Below are 26898 nucleotides of genomic sequence, written 5' to 3'. Positions count from 1 at the left end.
AGTGTGTGTGTTTGTGTGTGTGTGTGTGTGTGTGAATAATGACACTGAGAACATTGGATATTTGCCAACAAGACTTTTCAAAGTCTTCCATTTTATTATTCGAGGTATATTTTCATAAACATGTTAAATTCTCTGTTTTAGGAACAGGAAAATTACATTCTTGGTGTCTTTTTGGTTTTTGAAAGAGAACTGAGTGCTCAAAGGGCCACATGTCAGTGTTGAAATGGTATTGGTTCATGAGAATTGTCAATATAAGTCACACATTTCATATCTTCCCTCCCTGCAACTTTAAGCACTGTTTTCACTTGTGAATGTAAGTCACCTAGCTTCTGTTGATCTATATGGCCTTGAAAATACCATCCATAATAGCAATCGATAGGGATAGGATAGTATACATCTTTCAGCTCCATCAAGGGTGTCAACTTCTTCAAAATCATGATGACCATGGAAGTTGTGATGGGGTTAGAGGTAAAGCTGAAATGTCGGAGTTGGGTACAGTGGCTTAGGGCTGGGAGGAGATCAGTGATTGTAGAATCTGTTAACAAACAATGATTTATCTCTAGATGTTGTAGGGTACCTGAAAGATTCTCTAGAAGAGTTTTCAACGGCTCAAAATCTTCAAAATACATGGGGTTGTTACTGAGATTCAATAGCTTTAGATGTTTGGCATGAGGGCTCTGGGACAGAATTTTGAAGTCTTTGTGTGACAGTTCACAGAAAGTCAGATACAGGAAATCAAGATCAGGTGGCAGGCCTCTGTTGAAAGAAAATACAATGATATATTTGAAGAAAGATGATTATAAGAGGGAAGGTATGCATGTCTATGAATCTGAAATAAACTATTTTATACATATATTACAATAGTAGTCCACAAAGCATTTTAATTCACTTACTAGACTTGTGACTTAGAGAAAGTTACTTTTCTGCTCAAATATTGCTTTTCAATTTTAAAACTCATACAATATACTTCTAAAGATGATTATGAGGGCTGGAGAGATGGCTTAGTGGTTAAGCACTTGCCTGTGAAGCCTAAGGACCCCGATTCAAGGCTCAGTTCCCCAGGTCCCACATTAGCCAGATGCACAAGGGGGCACATGCGTCTAGAGTTCATTTGCAGAGGCTGGAAGCCCTGCCGCACCCATTCTCTCTCTCTCTCTCTATCTGTCTTTCTCTCTGTGTCTGTCGCTCTCAAATAAATAAATAAAAAATTTTAAAAAAATTTAAAAAATTAAAATAAAGATGATTATGAGAAATATTAAGTCAAGAACACATTGTACATCTAGATCACCTAACTGTTGTAGACTCAACACATACAGCTTCCAAATGAAATTAGTTGGACCCATCTCTAAATGACAATCTCTACATTCATGTCCTGAACCTTGGTGAATCTTACATGAGGATAATTGGCTGACATTTTGCACTATGGATATTAGACCATGAATATATGCATCACTGCTTCAGCATGAAGGATTTCTCTGTCTCAAGTTCTCTATTTCTTCTGTAGAATGACAGACTCATTTTTTTCACAAATATATTTATAGACACATCATAGGGTTTGTACATGATTGACTAGCTATTTTCATAGTTCTGTCCAAGCAATATGTGACAGGATTCACTTTGGGGCTGGATAGTTTTAAGCTTCCAGCATCACACATGCTTGAGTAGAAGGAGCAAAGTGTATTAAGAAGCCAAGCATTGCCCGAGAATGATTTCTGTTTTGAATTAATAACCATGTTTAGGAAACACAGATGTGTTTCTGAAACCCTTACCTGATAATGTTTGCAAGTTTATTTGTCAGACAAGTTGAAGAGAAGTTAAATTCTTTGAGGTGGTTCATTCGTGCAAGATGCATGATAAAAGTTCTGAAGATTTTCCCTTTCAGAGATTTGCAAGTGATTTTAGACAAACTAAGACTGTACAGTTGGACCATTTCAGATAAAAGTGTTGTAACTTCACTCAGAGAAGCATGCTCAACTGCCAGGTGATCAATGCAAACCAGATCCAGAAATTCTACTGTACTTTTGTAGTAAGATGGTGTATCAATTTTCAGATCTCGACAACAGAGATGTAGCAACCCTAAGCTCTGCTGAACTTTACTAAAAAGCAATGTATTGAAGTCATTTTTCTTCAAAGAACCATCAAGGGAAAGGTCCACTAGTAATTCCATACCCTGCCTTACTGACTGTGTCTCAGTCTCTGAGGTGGCAATACTATGCTGGGCTTCTACTTTCAGAATAGAGTGTTCCGAGAAAGCACAAGAATGGAAGCACTTAGAGGCCCTGGTAATCATCTCAGGACACGTTGTCCTGCAGCCAACATCTTGCCTTAAATCTAGGATCCTCAGTTTTGGCCTCCTGTGGGGAAAAGAAGAGATAACACACCTGTGAGGGCACAAGCCTTAATGTAATCCAGCGGCATTGGGATGACATGCAGGGAAACTTTCCCTAATCCTTGCTCTGTACACATTATGCTAACCACTTGGCAATTTGTCCATGCAAAGTCAACATCCTTTGTTATTTTTCTATCCTCTATTCTCCAATTTAGTCTCATGTCTTTCTTCTATGTTTTGCTACCAAATACGCAAATCCATTTAGTGCAGCCTAATTCATTTATATTTCATAATCTACACTGTACATCAGCTGCCTTCAAAATGACCCCAAGTGTTAGCTAATAATCTCATACTTCTTCAGTAATCATGCTTAACTACTTCGGAGAGATTGGTATGCTCCTTCATAATGTTCTACTGTCTCACCACGTCTCTTTCATACACAGTCTTACCGAGAATCAAAGTTCTGTGCAGAAAAGACCTGAAGACCATCAATCATAGCTTTTAAGACATCACAGCGTGGCTCCGGTACACTTAATTTCCCAATATGGAGACAGAGAAAAGGCCAAAATTTTACCATGGCTGTTAGTGTCTTCGTATGACCACCCCTGAGGGCAGCCTTGAACAATGGCATATAAAGTTCTCTTGGGATCTCCCCAAGGGCATCAATTGTTGCAGGTTCATTGCCCAGTAGACAGTGTGCAGCAAGTTCTATTAGTGTTTCTGGCTCCTTTCCTTCCATCGTCAGAAATCTATACCATGGTAAGAAACATTAAGAATTCCTTACAAGATATTCAGAGTATTTTTGCCACCAATTTTAGCAATGTAGTAAATATTTACACAATAAATATGCTGTGAATCAGCCAATTATTTATGTACAACTCTACTATCAGCATACTCTTGAAATTGACTTTGATGTATAAGTGTCTCTACATATGATAAAATGGCATGAGGAAGTAGAATTAAGTAAGGAAAAAACAATGATACTCACCTATTTCCTTGGCTGCCAAAATTTTCTTTATAAAGAATTCAACTAATCAAGAAGAATAAAGGTAATCTAACACAAAATCTGTGTCCTCTTCATTGTCTTCAAAACCGTACCAAAATATCAAAATATGTCTGGGCAAAGAGGTAAAGAATACCAGCATATGATATGTCACATGACCACCACCATGCTTTGAAGCAGGTGAAGACAGACCAACACTATAAGAGATACTCATGAAGGAAGATTGGTATGATATTAAACTTAATGTAGAATTATAAGCCAAACAGTGGCTAAGTGTGCTTGCTTTGCAAGTATGAGTACCTGAGAAGAGCTACATTTGATTTCCAGCCACCATGTGGAAAGCTAGGCAAGGGCATGCCTGCATGGAGCTCCAGTCCTGGAGAGGGTGGGGGAAATAAGAATCTCTCTGGGGCTTGCTGACTGAAAATGGAAGCTCTGAATTCAGACAGACTCTGCTTAAGCAAACAATTTCAGAAGAGAGAAGATAAAAGTTAATATTCTCCTCTGACCTCCACATACATGCGCATGAGACATGTTCATCTGTACTCACACATGCATAAAGTATAGGTCCACACACATCACACATAGTATACACACACATATACACATGCGCGCACGCGCACACACACACACACACACACACACACACACACACACACACCATGCAAAAATACTGGTTCCATTAAGGCCAAGACTCAAAGAAATCATAAATGTGTTCTAAAGGTAAAGCAAGAGGATACACCGAATGGAATGGATACTAATAAAATGCCCAATTTAAATCTGCATGTCCTCTTTCATATATGCAGACTAAAAGGCAGTTAACATGAAAATAAAATAGTGATTTCTATATCAAAGGGTATCAAGATGGAAAAAAAGCAGATTTTGATATGATCAAATGTGTGCAAACACTATATGCATGTATGGGTATATCAGTGAATCTTGTTATGATGGAACAATTAATATGTGCTAACAAATAAATGAGTGTCATCAAATGCTGGAGAGAGACTATTTAAAAGTGCAGTCAGGAAGAAGGGTATCCACTTATTTGATTATTATTCAATATAGTGCTGAAAGTGCAATGAGAAAAGAGACAAAATAAAAGGGCTACAAGTAGCTGTTGTACAGCACAGGATTGTTAATCAAGTAAAGTGACAGCCTACAAAATTGGAAAAAATGATAACTTATTTCTACGATATAAAAATAAATAAATAAAAAGTAAAATAACCCAATCCAAACTGGGCTATAGAGATAAATAGAGTTCTCAAAAAATATGAATGATCAGTAAGTAAAAAAAAAAAAGGTCCAATATCCTTCATCATCAGAGTAACGCAAATTAAAATCACTTTGAAGTTCCACCTTAATCCAGTCAGAATAGCTATCATCCAGAAATCTAATGACAACAAATGCTGATGAAGTTGTGGCAAAAGAGGTACACTTATTCATTGTTGATGGGCCTTTAAAATGGTATAGACAATAAAATAAAATAAAATAAAATAAAATAAAATAAAATAAAATTAAATTAAATTAAATTAAATTAAATTAAAAAAAAAAAAACAAAAAGAGGCTGGAGTGATGGCTTAATGGTTAAGGAGCTTGCCTGCAAAGTCAAAGGAATCAGGTTCAATTCCCCAGGACCCACATAAGGCAGATGCATAAGGTGGCCCATATGCCTGGAGTTCACTTATAGTGGCTGAAGGCCCTGGTGCGGACATTCTCTCTCTCTCTTTCTGTTTTGCTCTCTTTTTCTAAAATAAATAATTAGAATAAAATGTTACAGCAATTAGATAAATCAGTTTGGCAGTTTCCGAGGCAGCTGAAACTAGATCTAGCATATGATCAGGCTACAATAATGCTGGACATATAGCCTCAAACTCTATACACTTTACTACTGAGGAACATACTAATAAGTGTTTAGTGCTTCTCTGTTCAAAAAAGCTAGAAAATGAAATCAGCCTAGATGCCCACTTAATGAATGTATTATAAACATGTATATATGCATAATAAAATTTTGTACAGCTGTAAAGAAATATGAAATTTATAGGAAAAAGTGTGCATCAGGAAAAGGCTATACTAAATGAGGAAACCCAGGCTCAGAATGTCACATGCCACATTTTGTCCCTCAAATTAGGGACTTGCGTTCAAATTTTTAGATTTGTGTGTGAATTGGAATAAGAGTCAATAGTAGCGGCCAAGATACTAGAAAGAAGCCATGAGGGTGGAAGGGGAAGGGAGGACTTAAAGAAAAAGACAGTAGATAATTAATTAGAAGGAAAGAATACTGGAAATGGAATGGTCTAAGTGGGTTCTGAAGTAATAAATAGAGGAGAGGAAGGAGTGGGAGGAAGGTAAATCAAAACTAAAGAAGTTATAAGTAATCCATATGAAAACACACTTCTTTGTTTTGTGTGTGTGTGTGTGTGTGTGTGTGTGTGTGTTTGCTAACAAAGAGAGAACTGGAGGAGAAGTACCCTGCAGGGGTATAAGCACTATAGCCTGAAGCCAGTGATAGGATACCTTCCATTGAGATGTTCGTCAATAAGATACCAAAGGTCCCCCAAACAATACAGACTGTTGACAAGTTTCTCGGTTATCTACCAGACCTAGATGGTAAGATTCTAGTGGTGAGGGCACCACATGATTTAGTTTCAAGACACTAAGAAATCATGCCTCAGCTGATCTGGACACCTCTTCTTTCCTGACTATCAATTGTACAAAGAGCTATACAGCCTGATGGGGCACATGCTTAACCAGCAGTGGACTCTACAAGCCACACAATTGGCAAATCAGGCAAGGTGTGCTTAATAGTGCATGAGTGACACATCTATCATGGGGTAATCAACTATTCTCACTGGCTTTTAGGCCCACTCCATTGGAGGAAATTTATGTCTGATACTGAAAACCTGGTCACAAACCTATGGCTTGGAGATGCACAAATCCTAGGCAGCAAAATCTACTGTTGTTTGACTACATGGATATATTATATGTACCAAATTGCCTGCTAAATACTTATGTCTATGCATATGTATTAGTTTGCTCTCACTTTTACTTAGAGAAGTCTCTCTATTTAAATGATGGTAACTGCTGAGGTGACTCAAAACTCATCAAAATAGTGAGAAGAAGTGATATTTGAGATTTCAGCAATTAATAGGACATCTCTATCATATCCTTCAATGGCTTATGGACTACAGAGGAAAAAGTGTGGGGAAAAAATGTAAGAACCAAAGGATGGGGAAAAGTAGTTTAGAATGCCATCTCCCAGACATAAAGTTGACAATGTATTCATGACCTCACAGTAGTTGTCACTGTTTGCACAAGACCAGCATAATATTGGGCCACTCCCAGGACGCCATGGATGATGGAATAGAGAAAAAGAAAAAGTCATCAATATATAAAAGAGAACAGTAAAGCAAAAATAGATGCTCAATGGCAGGAGATAGGAAAGGGAGAACAAAGAAGGTTAGTAGGTAGGTGTGGTGGTTTGATTCAGGTGGTCCCCATAAACTCAGGGGCTCTGAGTGCTAGGTTTCCTGCTGATGAAGATTTGGGGATTAACACCTGCATCCTGGATGGAGTGTACTGTTGGGGGCAGGCTTGTAGGTATTACAGCCAATTTCACCTTGCCTGTGTTTTGACACACTCTCCTGCTGATGTTGTCTGTCTGATGTTGGCCAGGAGGTGATGTACACCCTATGTGCATGCCATCATTTTCCTCTGTCATCATGGAGCTTCCTCTTGAGTCTGTAAGCCAAAATAAACCTTTGGTTTTCCCACAAGCTGTTCTTGGTAGGCTTTTGCCAGTCAGTAATGAGAACCTGATTGCAACAGCAAAGTTGTAACCAGAGCAATGGGACAGTTGCTACTAGAAACATAAATGTGTGCCCACTGGCCTTTTGGAGCTAATTTTCAAGAGGAATGTGGACGGATTTGAAACCTTGGCTGAAGAGACACCTTGCAATGTTGTAAGTACAGCTTAATGGAAAATTCTGGTCAGAGTTGAAACACCTGAATCCAGTAGGAATTAAATACTGTGAGGTTTGGCTTATGAGGGTGAGAAAGAGCTTTGCCTGGACTGGTCCGTGTGAGAGGCTTGCTGTTATACCTGTGTCCTGAGATTTGTGCAGGGATGCATTGCATATAAATGGGATTATGTGAGCAGAGGGATATGGCACAGACAAAATGAAATCTTTGAGTGAAACTGCTGCCTGTTTAGCTGCAATGGAGAGATTACAATCATTAAGATTGGACTAGCTAAACTGCATCGGAATGAGAAAAAAAAATATGCAGTCTTTTGAAGGGGTCTGAATGCTGAAGAAGTATCCTGTACTTCAAAGTCTTCTTTATTCCCCACTGGATTAACAAATTGGCACCCCACCTAGTATTATGGAGTATAAGAAATTCAGGAAAGAGAGGGTCATTGAATTTGCAACATGGTTTTGTATTTTGGAAATGGCCATGGCCAATGTGGAGCAGGTTTGCTGAATTGCCTGCATGGAGACCCTATGGAGCCATGAAGATGGTCCATGGGTTGCAGTGGAGACCAAGTAGAGATGCTGGAATGGTGGATGGCTGCTAAGGAGAGCTGCCTGCCCCAGATGAAGTTTTCCATGACTGTGAGTAGCCCATGTGTAGGGACAAAGAAAATACTACATAAGTGGTGACTTGAATATGAGTTCTGCTCTGATGACTAGCCAGAGAACCTCCTTTAGGGAGATGGTAGTAGAAACTAAGGATACATTAAACTCATCAAAACAGAAAATTAGAGTCTTCTGAGAAATCAACATTAAAGGAGAATAATAACACAACCTACAATGCTCATCAAGCATTGAAGAACAGGTGGGAAGATAGAGAAGTAAAAGCTACATGATGGAAAAATATAATCTGAGGCATTGTTTCCACCACAGGACACTGCAGATATTACCAATACCCCCACTGAGGTAATGGAGCAGGTGAGAGGATACATATGAGTATAAAATGATGGGAATAAAACAAATTTGCAATGTGTTCACATATTAAAGTTCTCAATATTTTTTAAAAGAACTTAGGGCAGGAGGGATGGCTTTGCAGTTAAGGCATTTGCCTGCAAACCAAAGGACCCAGGTTTGATTCTCCAGGACCCACATTAGCCAGATGCACAGGGGGGCACATGTGTCTGGAGTTCATTTGCAGTGTCTAGAGGCCCTGGCACACCCATTCTCTCTCTATCTCTCTCTCCCTCTTTCTCATTAAAATAGATAAATAAACATAAAGTAAATTTTAATTAAATTAATAAAAGTGCAGTCTTGAAACAAAGCTTTAGTGGAAACCATAACTGCAAAGAGGATGCCAGCAGCATTATCAGAGAATTCTTGTGATTATGGGGAAGGGAACCAAAGGGGAAATAACAATCTCCTAAGCTGTAAAAGAAACAGACAATCAAAACATTCATAATTTTCCTTTCCACCTCCAAAACCACAAAAATGGCTAAACAGTCTGGACAGTACTGAATAACAGACATAGAACAATAATGCCAGATATTTTCTAATAACAATGCAATACCACAGAAAATGACCAAAACAAAGTACAATTCTAAGGAAAAATAATCAAAAACAAAATGACCTTTGCTTGTTACTTACTAAATTTATGGGACTTTGTTTAAGCAGTCAAACACTAAGAGGCACTAAGACATTGATTGTCCCTGGGCAGGAAAACTTGCTGAGACCAAAACACACTATTCAAGAATGAAGAATTATATTTTCTTGAGTTTTTTAGAATTGCAATATCTGGAGATATGTAATATTCAAACAGGCCTCAAAATATGTTCCACAGTTTTAAAACATGGACTACTTGTGTGCATTAAAAGGCAAGAAAGGTTAATTACATACCCTTTGCCAAGGACTGATACTCTCTCCATCTCAAAAAAGTCAAACTGTATTCAAAGCAATTTTATGGTTTCAGGAAGCACAGGGGATGGTTTCACAAGTTGTTCCAAATCACTATGGAAGAATGTTCCAGAATTTGATGTTTACACCACTTTATAAGGTCAGCATGTTCCTGGGGAAATCTATGAACATACATGTAACTTAGTTCAAAAGATCAGCAGAGGATGTGCCTGAAATCTAGTTTAACAAGGGATCCAGTATCCAATTTAAGGAACCTGAAAAAATTCTAGCCCACGTTGATTTTTCTCTAACAAATTCCACATCAAATATATCAGGGAAAACGGCTCAGTGGGTAAAGTTCTTGCCACTCTGGCATGTGGTCTTGAGTTCTGATTCCCTGCTACCATTGCAAAAATGAAGTTCTACAGTCCAAACCTTGGGTGAATGAAGGTACAAAGAGCACTGGAGTTTTCTGGCTAACTGAATCTGCAAGCCATATATTCAGGGAAGACAGACAACCTGAAGCTCTGGCATCAATCCATACATATACACATGTGCACACCATTCTGCCAGTACACATAGAAACAAAAACACTCATGCACACACACCTCACCCACATACACACAGCCAACATATAGTGACTACTCTCCCTAATGTAGTGTATAAATTTAATTTAATTTCAAAAATACCTAGAGTGCTCACTTCTGCAGCACATATGTTAAAATTGGAATGATACAGAGAAGATTAGCATGGGCCCTTTGCAAGGAGGACATGCAAGTTTGTGAAGCATTCCATACTTTTATATGCCCATACAAAATATATACTTAATATATAAAAAGAATACCTACAAACATTCTATGGAGTTAGACAACTTTACTCTAAATTTCCTATATAAAATAGGTGTACAAATAGCAATTAAATAATTAAAAAGAAAGATACATAAGAGGGGACTTATGATATTAGATAAGTAAAAGAAATATAAAATTTAGGGCGCTAGGAAGATAGCTCAGTCCATTAAGTGTTTTAGTAAGCATAATTTCCTGAGTTCAATCCCTAGAAACCACATAAAAGTGTCAGGTGTTTTGGTATACACATGTAATCTCAGTGCATGGAAGACAGTCATCGGTGGATCTGAGGCTTGCTGTTCACCTAGTCTGACCTATCTGGTAATATTCAGGCCCATGAGAGACCCTGTCTCAAAAGTGAAAAAAAAAAAGAATGGGTAAAATTACCAAGGAACACACTCAAGATTGTCCTGTGGCTTCCACAAAGCATACACATGTGAATATGCATCTACACACATGAAGCACACTTATATATCACATATTCCCACACATTAAAATTAAAATCTGTAACAACTACATTTCATTGGTGCAAAAACAGAAAAACAGTCAAATGACAGCACAAGACCCAGAATGAGAAGGGAATGGAATATAGTATGTAATAAAGGTGGCATGGAAATCCTTTGGGGTAAGACAGACATGTAAAATATAGTAGTAAGACATTTAGCATCTTTTATTCTTCCAAAATCAGTGCCACATGGAGGATACTACCACATTCTACTACAATGTTGGGATGAAGACTGGTCGCAGACCACAGGTGTGGCAGCTGCTATATGGTGACAATGAGAAGCAAAGAGTACTTTCAGCAATCTTCTATCAGGCCTTTGTCTTTCAAACAAATTAAAAATCTTTCTATCTTGAGACTTTAATGGGACTTGCCCTCCAAGTGTCTTTCTAACTGTACCAGTTCAGAGCAGTTAGCTTATAATTAATGATGGTAATCTATAGCCAGAGCAACTTTGATAAGGAAAAGATATATTTCATCTTATAGGGTCAGAGAGTAGAGTCTATCATGGAGAAAGTGTGATAGGAACTGAAAGCCAGCAACCATATCACCACATCAGTGGGGAGGAGGTAGAGAGAGAAAGACAGCAGCAAGTGGGACTAACTATAAATTCCCACCCAAAGGACACACTTCTTCCAGCAAGGCTCACTGTCCTAAAGATTTGGCAACCTTCCCAAACAGCTCCACTAACTGAGGTATTAAAACATGTGATTCCATGGAGGACACTTCATATTCAAACTACCACAGTGACCAAGAACTGGTATTAAGAGATGAGAAGAAAAGGGTGGGAGTATGGTGAAAGGAAACACGTGATATGTCAACAGAAAAAGGTGGGAAGACACAAGGAGGATAGTGAACAACGGGACAGAGTAGAAGGATAATCAATTAAAATACATTATGCTGGATATGTCATAATAATATCTAAAATTCTTTAATCTAACTAAAATATAGTTAAATTAAAAGAGTACTCATACAAATGATATAATGCCAAAATTTACTGGCAATTAAAATTAAAATTCTAGTGAGCTCCAATTCAGTTGCAGGCATATAGGCAAAAGTTTTAAATGGTAGGGAATAACTTCTGCTAGTGAGGCTGTGAGAAAAATTAGCCACTCTCATTCATTGCTAGTAGAAATGAAAACTAGTAAAAGACTTAGATGAAAAATATAAGTATCTAACACAATTATGTATGATCTTAACAATTGGGCACAACAAGCTCAATCATACTTCTGGCAATTATGATGTACATGACCACTGAGCATAAAAATGCATACACCGAAGATATTTACTGAGAGATTAGTTCTAATATCAAATTCTGTACCTCTGTTAAAAGCCCATACCAAATAAAAGCCTACATAATTGTTAATGGTTTAATAAATGTGTCAGATGCAACTATAAAAAAAAGATTAATGAAAATCTATAAGAAATGGGAGGGATTTTTCTCCAAGACAGCTATCGAATGAAAATACAAAGAAAGAAATATGTACAGTCTGCTATACTTCATGTAAGAAGACAAGGTAAGAACATAATAGGGGCTGGAGATATGGCTTAGTGGTTAAGGTGCTTGCCTGCGAACACTAAGGACCCAGGTTTGATTCTCCAGGTCCCAGATTCACAAGGTAGCACATGTGCCTGGAGATTTGTTTGCAGTGGCTAGAGGCCTTGGTGTGCCCATTCTCTCTCTCCCTCTGTCTGCTTTTCCCTCTCTTTGTCTCTAATAAATAAACAAAAACAAACCTTTATAAAAAGATAAAGAATGAGCATAATATCTCACCTTTGTGCAAAATGCCTAACCAAATTTTCAGGCCTGAAACTGGAGGGGAGTGCTTTCCCTACAGCAAAAGGATGGGAAATGACAATACAGAAAGGAAGATGTATAGGGTTATATTTCTCAAATTTCTTACTTTTGTAGAGCTTGGCTTCTCTGAATAACGGAAATGTTCCACATATCCAGAGTATAAACACAGTTAGCCATTGAATCTGAAGTTCTGACTCTTCAGAGGATTTCCTGTGTCATGTGTCAATTACCATATTCTCAGTGACCCTCCAAATATGTTTGGCCCAAAAGTGGGGCAAATGGGAGGATAACAAAACATATTTTTGTCACTATTGAATAATTACAATCTAGGCATAAGAAAAGATGAAATATGGGAATAAATTGGAAGATTAGAAGCTGCTATACTCACATAGTGAGTGAAAAGAGTCAAGGTCAAAGTTGAAGTATGGAAACACATCCTTAATACTGGCACTTCTGAAATGGAGATAGGAAGGTCAGGAGTTAAAGGTCATCCCCAGGTACATAGTGATTTTGAAGCCAGCTATGCTTAATGAGGTCATGACTCAATAAAACAAATATAAGCAAACCAAAAAAAAAAAAAAGAAGAAGAAGAAGAAGAAGAAGAATAAGAGTACATGACCAAGCTGGTGTTCAGAAAAGTGTAGAGAAGCAAAAAGGTTCTGAAGCCAGAAGTATCAAGTAGCACAAGCTCCCAGCACCAGCTCCATAGTGGACAAATGGAAGGAAAAGCCCCATGCAAAATGGGAATCAAGAGGCCCTGATCAAGAGACTGGGATGCCTACCAAAAGGGTAATTGGCAAATAGTCACAAACCTTAAAATCGGTAACATTGACATAGCACGGACTCCACCTTCACTACAGGTCAACACTGGAGAAGAAATCACTTCTATCACTCTCTTTGTCTCAAAATGTTATAGCCAGGTATTGTGATTTGAATGGGAACTGTCCACCATAGGCTCATGTTTTTGAAAACTTGGTCCCCATCTCATGGTCCTAACTAGGAAGGTTATGGTACATTTAGGAAGAGAGGCCTTGATGGAGGAAGTGGGTTACTGCAGGTGGGCTTTGAGGTTTATAATAAGGGTTTAGCTTTTGCTTTTTTTTCTTGGCTTGCTGAACTGATTGCAGTATGATAAGCCACCTTCCTGCTACTCCATGATGCCTTTCCTGCTAGGAAGAAATGCACCCCCTTTGAAACTTTAAGCCAGAACAAAACATTTCCTTACTTAACCTGTTTCCTCCCTGATATTGGTTCACAGCAATGAGTAACGAAATTAATATAGCAGAGATAATGTTGAGAGGAGCCAATTGTTAAGACAGAACTACTCTAGTGATCTGAAAGCAATTAGCAGTCCAAAAAATCAGAAGATGGGCTGGAAAGATATCTCAGCACTTAAGGCACCAGCCTGCAAAGCCTAACAAGCTGAGGTTGATTGATTCCCCAGTACCCACATAAATCCAGATGAAGGTGCACCCATTATCGTCTTATCTATCATCTATCTATTTATCTATCACCAGCCTTTCAAATAAATAACTAAATTTTTAAAAGCTGAAGAACATGGGACAGGTTGCAGGAGCCCCTGAGTGGGCTATGGCCAAAGAATGAAATTATGAGGAGGGTTAATTGCAGACACAGGTAGTCAGAAGTTCAGGTGGCAGATGCTCAGGCAGTGATGGGTAGACTACTCAGAGGTCCCATCATTTATACAATGAATAAACTTGATCACTATAGGGTAAGTGAGGAGACTGAGGCCCATAGTTGATGTTTGCTCACAGTTTTGAATATACAGCTACCTATGTGGCATATGGTTCCATACTGGTGACAGTGAGAATTCAGAATCTCAGGACCATCAGAGCATTAGGTTTCAGCAGCCTCCTCCCTCTGATAGACTGTCTCCATATGAGCAGGATATGAATGCACTGAGCCTAATCCAACAACACAAATCTCGCTGTTTGCTTTATTGCCCTCACTCTAAAACACACTTGTTTCATGCTTCTTGACACAGACATTATCTATCTCAGGATTTATAAACTTGGGGCCCCAGCAGGGAGGGAGATCATTTCTATGTCTACAGGCAGCAAAGCTATATGGGGACAGCAGATCTTCCTTGGACACAAAGAAAGGAAGCTTGGGAGTAGTCACCCCATCAGACATTTTGACCTTGATTCCCTGGACTCAGCACCAGCATAAAAGGGGGGAAAGATAAAATAATCCAACTTTAGCCTATCACTCCTTCTATCAGACATACTCCAATATTAGAGGACATAGAAAAAAAGTTACTCAAAGATCTTGTCCTTTTAAAAAATTCACTTGTGTATATGTATATTCATGTGTGTGTAGGAATGCACATTGTTGGATATTCAAGGGGAGGTGAGAATAACCTCAGGTGATGGATGGTCCTGAGGAACACCATACAATTTTTGTATGACATAAGGTCTCTCATTGGCCTAGATTTTGCTAGTTAGGCTAGAATGGTTGAACAATATAGCTGAGAAATCCTTCTCATTTTCTTATCCCCACAGAGATACCTGCATGTCTGTGTTTATTATGTTACTCTTCACAACAATCAGGAAATGGAATCAGCCATCAATAGGTGAATGGATAAAAAATATGGCCTAAGTACACAATGGATTATGTTTTAACCATAAAGAATAAATATAATCCTGTTATTTGTGGAAAAATATCTGGAACTGGAAAGCATCAGGATAGAAAAACCTATGTCAGTCTTGGAAAGACAAATGTTGAAGGGTTTCTGTTATATGCAGAACCTATTCTTAAACACACACACACACACACACATACACACACACACACACACACACACACACACACACACACATACACACACACACAAAGAAAACAAGAAAGGAACAGATTAGGTAGAGGAAGTGGACTTATAGGAAGCAGAAAGAGAAAACAAGGTTGAATATGACCACAGAACCATGATTAACATCTACAAAATGTCATAATGAATTCAAGCTATTTATATGGTAACTATAAACATTAAATATTTGACAAGCCTGATGCCAAGATAATTAATAAACCCTCTGCAAATGTGTTTTTAAAAAAAATCCAATAAAACTGAACACCTGTCACCCTGAATAAGATTAAGGACAAGTGATGACCAAGTGAAATGTATTACCCTGAACAGAATCCTTAAGGAAAACTGGCATTACTGACGTAGCAGTTAAGGCATTTATCTGCCAAGCCTAAGGACCCTGGTTCGATCCCCCAGGACCCACGTAGGCCAGATGCACAAGAGGATGAATGCATCTGGAGTTCATTTGTAGTGGCTGGTGGCTTTGGCATGCCCATTCTCTCTGTCTCTAATAAATAAATAAAATACTTTTAAAAAGTGGCATTATTTTATTTTATTCTTTGTTTATTTTTACCTAAATCTTTGAGAGCAACAGACAGACAGAAAGAGGCAGAGAAAGAGAGAAAATGGGTGCGCCAGGGCCTCTAGTCACTGCAAAGGAACTTCAGACGCGTGTGCACCCTTGTCCATTTGGCTTACATGGGTCCTGGGGAATCCAGCCTGAACCCGGGGCCTTTAGGCTTCATAGACAACCACTTTCCCGCTAAGCCATCTCCCCAGCCCCCCAAAAGTGGCATTATTTTAATAAAATAAATAAATATAAAATAAAATATTACTTTTTAGTTAAACTGTAGATGAAATTAACATTTCACTAATGTTCACAACATACTTTTGTAGTTTTATAATTTAATAAAATGCCTACACTGGAGAAATCTTGGTGAAGAGCCCCTTGTAGGTCTGAACTTATTTTGAAATTAGAAAATAAAAGGGTAAATACTAGTCAGAGAAAGAAGAACACAACTGTAATCCCAACAGTAAGCAGGCTGAGGCAGGAACATTACAGAGTAGCAGGCCAGCCTGTAAATTATACCAACTGGGTGAAAAGACTAAGTGCTCTAGAGAACCTTTGATAAGAAACTAAACCCGTCACTTTAGATGAATACTATCTGGTTTTCGGATAGAGCCAGTATTTTTTGAAATAAAACAAACACAACAGAAAGGGAAATAAATACCTATACGGCTCAGCCCTTACTAATTTGAAAGGCTGAAAGTAAAAAAAAAAAAAAAAAAAAAAGACGGGGGGGGGGTACGAAGCTGAGATGTAGGCAAAGATTATGTCCTTTTCTGTGTGATAGGGTCTTACTACGTAGCACAGACTTGCCCAGATATCCAAATCCCCAATCCCTGAAAAGCTGGTATCACAGACATTTGCCACTCCGCCCAGCCTAGGGGCATAAATTTCTAAATAGAAATAGAAAGGCTGTTTGAGGAACTTTAATAGAGCAGAGGAACTGATTGCTCCCACAGCGGATGTTGCGCACGCCTCAGGATAAGGTGCTGCCTCAAGGGAGGGGAGGGAACATGGAGCCGAGCCACTCCTTCACCAGCCCATGTGTCCCTGAACCTCAGCCCCAGATGATTTGGGCCCAAACAGGGTCAGTTTATTAAAGGACACTGCACTGTTAAAAGTACCACAACTGGGAGGATCAGGAAAACCTTCTTACCGTGGACCTCAGCGATGGTGGCCTCTTCTTTCTGGAAGCGGCTAAAGGTAAAAACGCCACAAGTTCCCTTAGCAACAGATTCTCAACCGTTACCTGTGGAATTTAGAACACTCCCTAGAAAACTCCAATTGGCCGGGCTTGGGCCTCCTGACTCCTGATCCTTCAGAGCCACAGTGTGCTGGGAGGCGGAGCCAAGCTCCCTGCCCTTCCAGGAATCCTACAAGGCTTGTACTCAAGCTCAGAGAAATAATGGCCCAAGTTAGTGTATGAAGCAATAGGTACTCTCACTTAAAAATCACTGGACTCGTCAATTAAAGCTGTCATACATTAGTGACCCTGCTTTTCATATTTATTAACAACAACAAAAAAACCCTACTTGATAAAGGGGCTTGTAGTGACACAATGTGAGGAGATGAATGAAAAAGAGAGGATCTCTTCATCCCAGTGGTTTTAGATGGAACTGAGTAAAATAATAAAACCACATATCAAAAACTTAAAATAAGTTATATTTGATTCTAATTTCTTGTGAAATTTCAATTCCATCTATTGCTTTTTCTCCTGTGCCTATTAAGATAATAATATAATTTCCCAAGTCCTTTAATCCAGTGAATCACTGATCAATTTGAAAAAAATAAGCCACTCTTATATTTCATGGGTAACATGTGACTTGGTTGAGGTGTGTTATATTTAATGTACTGATTATTTAAGTTACTAATGTTTGACTGAAGTTTTTTGCATCTCTATACAAGTATATTTATCTAACTTTCTTCATGATGTCTTTGGTGCATTGTCACAGAAAGGCTTGTCTTATGAAAGGAAATACAAGTGACTTTATATCTATATCCTGGATCATACTGTGTAGGTCAGATTCTACTCCTTCTTACAAAAGTTATTTGGAATTTACCAATTGATCCTTATTTCCAGCAGAAAAATGTGAGCCTAAGACATAGAACTCAGTTTTGACTGTATCAGTTCCAACCCTGATGTAAACCTAGGGAACACCAGTCAATCTCCAAGCTCTGTGCAGGTCACTGAGGCTGTGAGACTCAGGTATAACTCACTTATACACCCCCTTGAAGCATGTGATTGTCTATATCACTCATCTCTCACACATCGGCAACAAGCTATTACCATAAATCTGAGACTTTAGAACTATACTAGCAGAGACCTGCTTGCAATGGCACTGTGAGGTCATGAATATCAAGGCCAATTTCTGTCTGGACAGTTGCATTATAAGGAGTGGTACTGTTCATTAGGCTTTTGCATTCTTTCTGTCACCTCTTCCTCAATGGAACCTGAACCTTGGAGGATGCTGGACACTCCTCTGTCACTTCTTCTCAGCACTATGTTGCCTTTGGGGTCATCACAGTGGTCACTGCCATCTGAAAAAAGAAGCTTCTCTAACCAAATGTGAGAGTAGCATTAATATATAAATATGAACATTAAGTGTAGTACTTTCAGGAAAGTTTGGTGAGAATAATATATGCATTTAGAAACACAAGAGTAGGCTTTATACCCCTAAGACTCATGACCACCCCTTCCATAGACTTATGATTAGGTTTTAAGTACTAGGTATGTATTCCCTCCCATAGAGCATGTCTCCACTCAAATTAGATAGCAGTTGTTTTCCCCCAGAGTAGACATGCCACTATTGCACCCGTTCGGTCATTTGGCCTGTCTGGCCAAACTTATGGCTTCCAGTATCCACTGTTTTCACAGCTGGTAACTTCTGTATCCCACATAGTGGCGTACTGTGCAGCTATTTCCAGCTTTCATTTGACTGGTCTACAGGGAGAAAGTTTTGAGCTCAGCACCAGCTTGATTTCAGAGTGATCTTGCCACTCAAGCATGTGAAGTCTTCATCAACAGGGTCTTACCATCTGTTACTCATGAAAAATCAAGGGCCTTGGCAAGAGCCTGTAATGTATTAGAGGCAACAGGGAACTCCCTGGCCAACCACTGGACAGTATCCCATCCTTAGTACTGAAAATTTTCTAGTACCAAGCTATGGCTTCTGGATGTGCCATTACCCCAAAAGTAGGCTTTTATATGTCTTTATTTAGAATATCTTGAATTTTGATTGACCTTCCCTCTACCCTTCTGTGATAGTTAAGGTGTTGTCAACTTGATCTGTTTAGTAATCCACAGGCTGCTTCTAGGAAGGATCAACTAAAGGAGGAGGTCTTTCTCCCAGGGTGAGCCCTTCCTCCAGAGTGGGCGGTCCCGCTCAGAGAGGGACTTGATATAAGGAAGCTCTGGGTAGAAGAGTTCCCTTTTTTCCTTCCTTCCTTCCACTTGGCTGCCGGAGCTGCTCCCTACCTTCTAGTGTGGATTGAAGACCAGTACGGACTAAAGACCAACATCAACTGAAGACCCACGTGGATCGAAACCCAGCGGCTCCTCAGGAAGCCTCCAGGCTTTCCGGCTCCTCAGGAGGCCTCCAGGCTTTCCGGCACCATCTGCAGTGCCGGGTTGGGACTGCTGAGGCATCTGGCCACGTGGACTGAGTAGCTACCAGGTTCGGTGATTCTCAGGCCTGCAACTGCTATTGGACTACTGTAAGCTAATCCAATAAATTCCCTTTATAAAATAATTCATTCTAGTAATTCTGTTCCTCTAGAGAACCCTGACTAATACACCTTCTCATACTCAATATCTTCTACTGGCCGTACATAGGCCATTACACTGCCTGCAATCTGTTCTTCTACTTACATATATGTAATATCATCCCCTAAAGTCCTTCCATCTCCTCCATCCTTTATAGGCTATTTCTATTTTACTGGTGTCTGCTACCAAAGTTTGGATCCAGCTCACACACAAGTATAACATTTGTAGCTAGGATCAACATATGAGAGAGAATAGAACTCCATTGTGTAAATATACCAGATCTTTATTATCCTTTCATCTGTGGAGGCGCATTTAGGCTGGTTCCATTTCCTAGCTATTATGAATAGAGCCACAATAAACATGGTTGTGCAAGTATTTCTAAGGTAGTGAGAAGAGTCATTAGGATATATGCTTAAGACTGCTATAGCTGTATCATATGGCAAATCTACTTTTAGCTATCTCAAGACCCTCCACACTGATTTCCAAAATGGCTGTATAACAGATTACATTCCCACCAACAGTGCAGAAGGCTTCCCCTTTTACCACATCCTCACCAACATTTATTGTCATTTGTTTTCTTGCTGATAGTCATTGTGACAGGAGTGAGATGGAATCTCAAAGAAGTTTTAATTTGCATATCCCTGATGGCTGGCTAAGGAGGTAGAACATATTTTGAGATGTTTATGTGCCATCTGTATTTGTTCTGATGAGAACTCTCTAATTTGGTAGCCCATTTTTTAATTGGGTTGTTTGATTTCTTATTGTCCTGTTTTTTGAGTTCCCTGTCAGATGTGTAGTTGGCAAAGAATTTTACCCATTCTGTAGGCTGTCTTTTTGCTCTATTCATACTGTCCTTTGCTGTACAAAAGCTTTGTAATTTCATGAGATCCCAGTGGTTGATTAGTGGTTTTATTTCCTGAGCAACTGGGATTATATTCAGAAATTCAATACCTATGCCAATATGCTGAAGTATTTCCCCTACATTTTCCTCAAGTAATTTCAAAGTTTTGGGTCTGATATTAATGTCCCTGATCCACTTGGATTTGATTCTTGTGCATGGAGAAAGACAAGGAACTAATTTCCTCTTTCTACATATAGATACCCAGTTTTCCCAGCAACATTTTTTGAAGAACCTGTTTTTTCTCCCATGAATATTTTTGGCATTTTTTGTCAAAAATCATATGGCTGTAGCTGCCTAGATTAACATCTGGGTCCTCTATTCTGTTCCACTGATCTATATGTCTGTTTTTGTGCCAATACAAAGCTGTTTTGTTATGATAGCTATTTAATATAGCTTAAAACCACATATGGTGATACCACCAGCCTTATGTTTGTTGCTCAAAATCGTTTTGGCTATTTGAGGTTTTATGTTCTTCCAAATTAATTTTAGGATTTTTTTTTCTATTTCTGTGAAGAATGTCATTTGAATTTTAAGGGGAATTGCATTAAATGTATAGATTGCTTTTGGTAAGATTAACATTTTCACAGTATTGATTCTTCCACTCCAAGAACAAGGAATGTCTTTCAATTTCCTTGTGTCTTCTGTAATTTATTGCTTGAATGTTTTAAAGTTCTCATTGTAGAGATCCTTCACTTCCTTGGTTAAGTTTATTCCGAGGTACTTTATGTTTTTGAGGCAATTGTGAATGGGAGAGATTTCTTGATTTCATCCTACATATGTTTATTTTTAGTATATAGGAAAGCAACTGATTTCTCTGTATTTATTTTGTATCCTGCTACAATGCTAAAAGTGTTTATAAGATCTAACAGTTTGCTGGTAGAGTTTTTATGGTCTTTTGTATAGAATTTATCATTTTCAAATAGTGATAATTTGATCTCTTCCTTTCCAATATGTATCCCTTTTATTAGTGTCTCTTGCCTTATTGTTTTAGCTGATACTTCCAGTATTATATTAAATAAAATTGGGGACAATGGGCACCCTTTTCTTGTTCCTGAATTTAGTGCAAAAGCTTTAAGTTTTTCTCCATTTAGTATGATGTTGCCTGTAGGTTTATCATAAATAAATTTTATTATGTTGAGATACGTTCCTTATTTTCCAGTTTCTGTAATACTTTTACCATGAAAGGATGTTGGATTTTATCAAATGCCTTTTGTGCATCTGTTAAGAGGATCATGTGATTTTTTTTTTCCTCCAGACCACTTTTATGATATATTACATTTATCGATTTGCATATGATGAACTATCCCTGCATCCCTGGGATAAAGGCAAATTGGTCAGGGTGAATAATCTTTTTGATATATTCTTGTATTCTGTTTGCCAAAATTTTGTTCAGAATTTTTGCATCTATGTTCATGAGGGAGATTGGTCTGTAATTTTCTATTTTTGTTCTGTTTTTGGTTTTTGTTTGAGGGTGATGCTGGCTTCATAGAAAGAGTTCAGTAGAATTTCTTCCTTGTCTATTTTATGAAAGAGCTTGAGAAGCAGTGGTATTAGTTCTTCCATGAAGGTCTTGTAAAATTCACCAGTGAATCCATCTGGGTCTGGAATATTTTATTGGGAGACATTTTATAACTGCTTGGATCTCCACACTCATTATAGGTCTATTTAAGTGGTTTATCTCATGTTGATTTAATTTTTGTAGGTCATATGAATCAAGAAGATCATCCATTTCTTTCACATTATCAAACTTAGAGACATATGTATTCTAAAAGTTTGCCCTTATAATTTTCTGAATTTCTTTGGTATCTGTTGTAATGGTGCCTTTTCCATTTCTAATCCCATTAAGTTTTGTGTCTTCTTTCTTTATTCTGGTCAGATTTGCCAAGGGTTTATCAATCTTGTTCATCCTTTCAAAGAACCACACGTTGGTTCATTGATTCTTTGGATTGTTGTTTTGGTTTCTATTTCATTAATTTCTGCTCTAATCTTTATGATTTCTTCTCATCTACTGATTTTGGTTTGCCTTTTTCTTCTTTTTCCAAGGCCTTAAGGTAAACATTAAATTGTTTATTTGTGAACTCTCTAATTTCTTAATGTAGGTACTTAGAGCTATAAATTTTCCTCTTATGACTGCCTTCATTTTAAGTTTTGATGCTATGAATTTATTGATTTCCTTATTGATTTATTCAATGACCCATCGATCATTCCATAGTGTACTGTTTAGTCTCCATGAGTTTCTGTATGCTTTGTAACTTTTCTTGTTGCTGATTTACAATTTAATCCCATTGTGGTCAAATAGGGTACAAAGGATTATTTCAATGTTGTTGTAATTTTTGAGATTTGTTTTGTGTCCTAATGTGTGATCTATTTTTTTAAATTTTTTTGTTCATTTTTATTTATTTATTTGAGAGTGACAGTGAGAGAAACAGGCAGATAGAGAGAGAGAGAGAGAGAGAGGGCGCGCCAGGGCTTCCAGCCACTGCAAACGAACTCCAGACGCGTGTGCCCCCTTGTGCATCTGGCTAACGTGGGTCCTGGAGAATCGAGTCTCGAACAGAGGTCCTTAGGCTTCACAGGCAAGCACTTAAGGCTAAGCCATCTCTCCAGCCCATGTGTGATCTATTTTAAGAGAATGTTCCATGCGATTCTAAGAAAAAGGTATATTTTGCAGCATTTAAATGGAATCTCTGTTAGGTCCATTTGTTCCATGTGCTGCTGAGAAAAATATATATTCTGCAGAATTTGGATGGAATGTTCTGTGGATATGTTAGGTCCATATTTTCCCTGACATAATTTATTTCAGATGTCACTCTGTTTACTTTTGCCAGGATGACCTACCAATTGATGAGAGTGGGGTATTGAAGTCACCCACTATATTTGTTTTTGATGCTATCTGTGACCTTAACTCTAAAAGTGTTTGGTGAAACTGGGAGCCCCCATGTTAGGTGCATATATGTTTAGGATCATAATGTCCTCCTGTTGGAGTGTTCCTTTAATCAAAATAAAATGACCTTCTTTATCTTTCCTCACTAATGTTGGTTTAAATCTATCCTCTCAGTTATTAGGATAGCAATCTGCTTGTTTCCCAGGCCCATTTGCTTGAAATAATGTTTTCCATCCTTTTACCCTAAGATGGTGTCTATCTTTTATTGAGAGATGAGTTTTCTAGAGGCAACAAATGGCAGGATCCTTAATTAATTTTTAATTTTTTTGTTTATTTATTTATTTATTTATTTATTTGACAGTGACAGAGAGAGAGAGAGAGGGAGAGAGAGAGAGAGACAGAATGGGCATGCCAGGGCCTCCAGCCACTGCAAACGAACTCCAGACGTTTGTGCCCCCTTGTGCATCTAGCTATCGTGGGTCCTGGGGAATCAAGCCTGGAACCCGGATCCTCAAGCTTCATAGGCAAGCACTTAACCACTAAGCCATCTCTCCAGCCCAGGATCCTTACTTTTAATACAGTCTGCAAGCTTGTGTCTTTTGGTTGGTGCATTGAGGCCACTGATATTAAGAGTTATTATTAAAAGTTATGCATTTATTCTCACCATTCTTATTTTGTAGTGTTTCCTATTTTCTTTTTTCTTGTTTGTTTTAACAGTTATTTGAGTGTTTTTTTTTCCTATTTTCTCATGTGTGTGTTTTGATTTCTCTTCAGCATGAAGAATTCCTTCAAGTATTTTTGTAGAGCTGGTTTAGTTGTCACAAGTTCCTTTAGCCTGTTTTTGTTGTGGAATGTCCTTATTTCTGTTTCAATTTGGATAGATAACTTTGCAGGATAAATAATCTTGGTTGACAGTGTTATCTTTCAGATCTTGGAATATATCATTCCAAGGCCTTCTGGCTTTAAAATTTGTGTTGAGTAATCTGCTGTAATCCTGATGGGCTTGCATTTGTAGGTTATTTGCGTTTTCTCTCTAACTGCTTTCAATATATTTGCTTTGGTTTGTGTGTTTACTAGTTTAATTATAGCATGGAGAAGAGATGTTCTTTCTCGGTGGATTTTTTTTTTTTTTTGATGTTGAAAAAGCTTCTTGTATCAGCATTGGCATTTCTTTCTCAATTTGGAGAAAATGTTCTATGATTTTGTTGAAAATACCTACTAAGCCTATGGATTGAAATTCTTTGCCTTCTATTATGCCCTGAGCTCTAATGTTTGATCTTTTCATAGTTTCCCGGATATCTTCAAATTCCCATTCATGCCTTGCTATTAGCTTGTCTCTATCTTTGTTGGCATGCATTAGGTCTGCCATCTAATCTTCTAATTTGGATATTCTGTTCTCTCCTTCATCCATTCTACTGGTGAGACTTTCCACAGAGGTTTATATTTCACTGCCCATATTCTTCAGAGCTAGGATTTAAACTTTGTTTTTCTTCCTTATTTCTATTTCCTTACTCATGTCTTGTCTCTTATTTTATTAAGCTGGTTTCCTGTGTTGTCTTTCAGAAGTTTGTTTTCTTCTTTGATTCCCCTCATTTCTTCTCTGATTTCATTGAGTATCAATAAAATCATTCTTTTGAAATTTTTGTCAGGCTAAACATCTAAAACAGTGTCATTGGGGATCACTTCTGATGGATTTGTAATTTTTTAATGGGACTGTGTTGTCTTGATTCTTTGTGTTTCTTGTATTATAATGCAGTGACTTTTGCATCCTGAATTGATTTGGCACTTCAGTTTTCTACTTATCTGCAGTGTTATTAGATGTGGTAATTCACCTTTATATACTTTCAGGATGTGAGATTAAGGTGCCAGGTGTAGCTCTTATACCCCAATCAAGCCGCACTAGTAATCCTAGGTGTTGAGTTTGCTTGCTAAGCAAGTATTCTAGTGGCCTGGGTAGAACAATTTATTGGTAAATTATAAACTTCAAACAAGTGATAAACACAATCAATAAAACTCAGCACAAAATATCAATTTGGGGGATTAAAACAAACAGATAATTGTATAAAGCCAAAATCCCAAAGAGTCTGTGTTGTTCCACATCCTTAATCTTGTCAGTTTGAGGATAGAGATTTCTGTTCTGAATTAGATTCCAGGTCAAACTGGATCTAGGTCAGATCCTGCCTCCAATAATGACAGAAGCAAAAGACAAAGGCCCTATAAATATGAAAGCATCAAAGGCAACAATATTCAATAAAAGTTATTTGAAAATGGTAAAGCCAACCAAGAATATATAACCCATAACCTGCCCTGACAAGGAAAGAGAGATTAACTCTCCCAGTGCAGGCTTTTTTCTTTTGGTCAGTTGGCCTTGTTACTTTTGGGGTGGCTTCCAATCTCACCAAAGCTGAGTGCCTGCCTTGATGTCTCTGTTTTGTGCTGTGGGGGTGGAACTCTGATCAGCTCTGCTTGCTGAGCTGCTGCTGGGGGCTGGATGCTAGAGGTTCCTGATTCTGATGGTCCGGGATGGGAGAGTTCAGACTTCTGAAGTTGCTCATGCAGCTCCATGTGTATTGCTTTCAGTAGCTCTTTGGTTGATCTCAGCTGTCCTTACTTTGCAAGGAGGCTGATGAAATCGAAAAGGCCCCTTCTTTGATCGCCAAAAATGTAAATTTTAATTAAATAAAATGTTGTTTGATTGCTAGGAGTTATGGCATACACCTTTAATCCCAGTACTTGGAAAGCAGAGGTAGGAGGATCTCTATGTGTTCAAGGCCACCCTGAGACTACAGAGTGAATTCCAGGTCAGCCTGAGATAAAGTGAAACCCTACCTCAAAAAGCAAGACAAAAAAAAAATGCTAGATTGAAATATTTAGGGTATGGAGAGATGGAATAGTGGTTAAGGCATATGCCTATGAAGCCTAAGGACCCAGGTTTGATTCTCCAGGTCCCATGTAAGCCAGATGCACATGGTGGCTCATGCATCTGGAGTTTGTTTGCAGTGGCTAGAGGCCCTGACATGCCAATTCTCTCCCTCTATCACTTTCTCCCTCTGTGTCTCTAATAAATCAATCAATAAGTAAATAAATACATAACTCTGAATAAAAAGAAATATTTAATATTATCAAAATTTTAATATATAACTTGAATATTTATGAATAAAATCCTTATAGATTATTAACTTAAATTTTACAAATTTTTACTTTTATCATTTTTCTTTCCTTTTTTGTTTCCATTCTTTTCTTTTCTTTTTTTTTTTTTTTCTGAGACGGGATCATATCTTGCCCAGATTAACCTGAAACTTGCTATGTGGCCAAGGATAGACTTGATCTTCTGATACCCCTGCCTTCACCTCCTAAATCTTGAGATTACAGGCATGTTATACCATGTTTGTTTAAATTATTTTAACCTTTGAAAGAATAAATGCCTCAGATTAATAAGTTAAAAACTATGAAAATGAAAATTGAAAGAATTATTTTATTCATTTTCACAATGCCAAGTAAAGCTAATCCAGTGAAATCAGTGTGACATTCGTTAAAAATAAATGCAACTAACAAAGAATTATAGACATAGTGACACTTTTAATTTATTCAAATGGCATAGTTCAGTTAATATATGATTTGTGCTGAAG

The 26898-nt window shown here is 38.0% G+C and overlaps 1 protein-coding gene and 1 non-coding gene across 2 annotated transcripts; one reads left to right on the top strand and one right to left on the bottom strand.

Moving 5' to 3' along the window:
* Nucleotides 1-212: 212 nt before the first annotated feature.
* Nucleotides 213-25834, bottom strand: LOC123456552 (melanoma antigen preferentially expressed in tumors-like). The gene is made up of 5 exons (XM_045139910.1): nucleotides 25669-25834; nucleotides 12312-12369; nucleotides 2779-3078; nucleotides 1770-2354; nucleotides 213-756 (listed from the first exon to the last, which is right to left on the bottom strand). Exons 1-5 carry the CDS (start codon nucleotides 25832-25834, stop codon nucleotides 213-215), a joined length of 1653 nt encoding a protein of 550 aa, XP_044995845.1.
* On the top strand, nucleotides 9885-9991 carry LOC123456836. The gene has a single exon (XR_006634714.1). It is a non-coding gene; the product is annotated as a U6 spliceosomal RNA (small nuclear RNA).
* Nucleotides 25835-26898: the final 1064 nt, after the last annotated feature.

The sequence above is a fragment of the Jaculus jaculus genome, chromosome X (assembly GCF_020740685.1).
Source record: "Jaculus jaculus isolate mJacJac1 chromosome X, mJacJac1.mat.Y.cur, whole genome shotgun sequence".
Lineage (NCBI taxonomy): Eukaryota > Metazoa > Chordata > Mammalia > Rodentia > Dipodidae > Jaculus > Jaculus jaculus.
The sequence above is the reverse complement of the archived record's forward strand: the minus strand, read 5'-3'. Positions and strand labels throughout refer to the sequence as shown.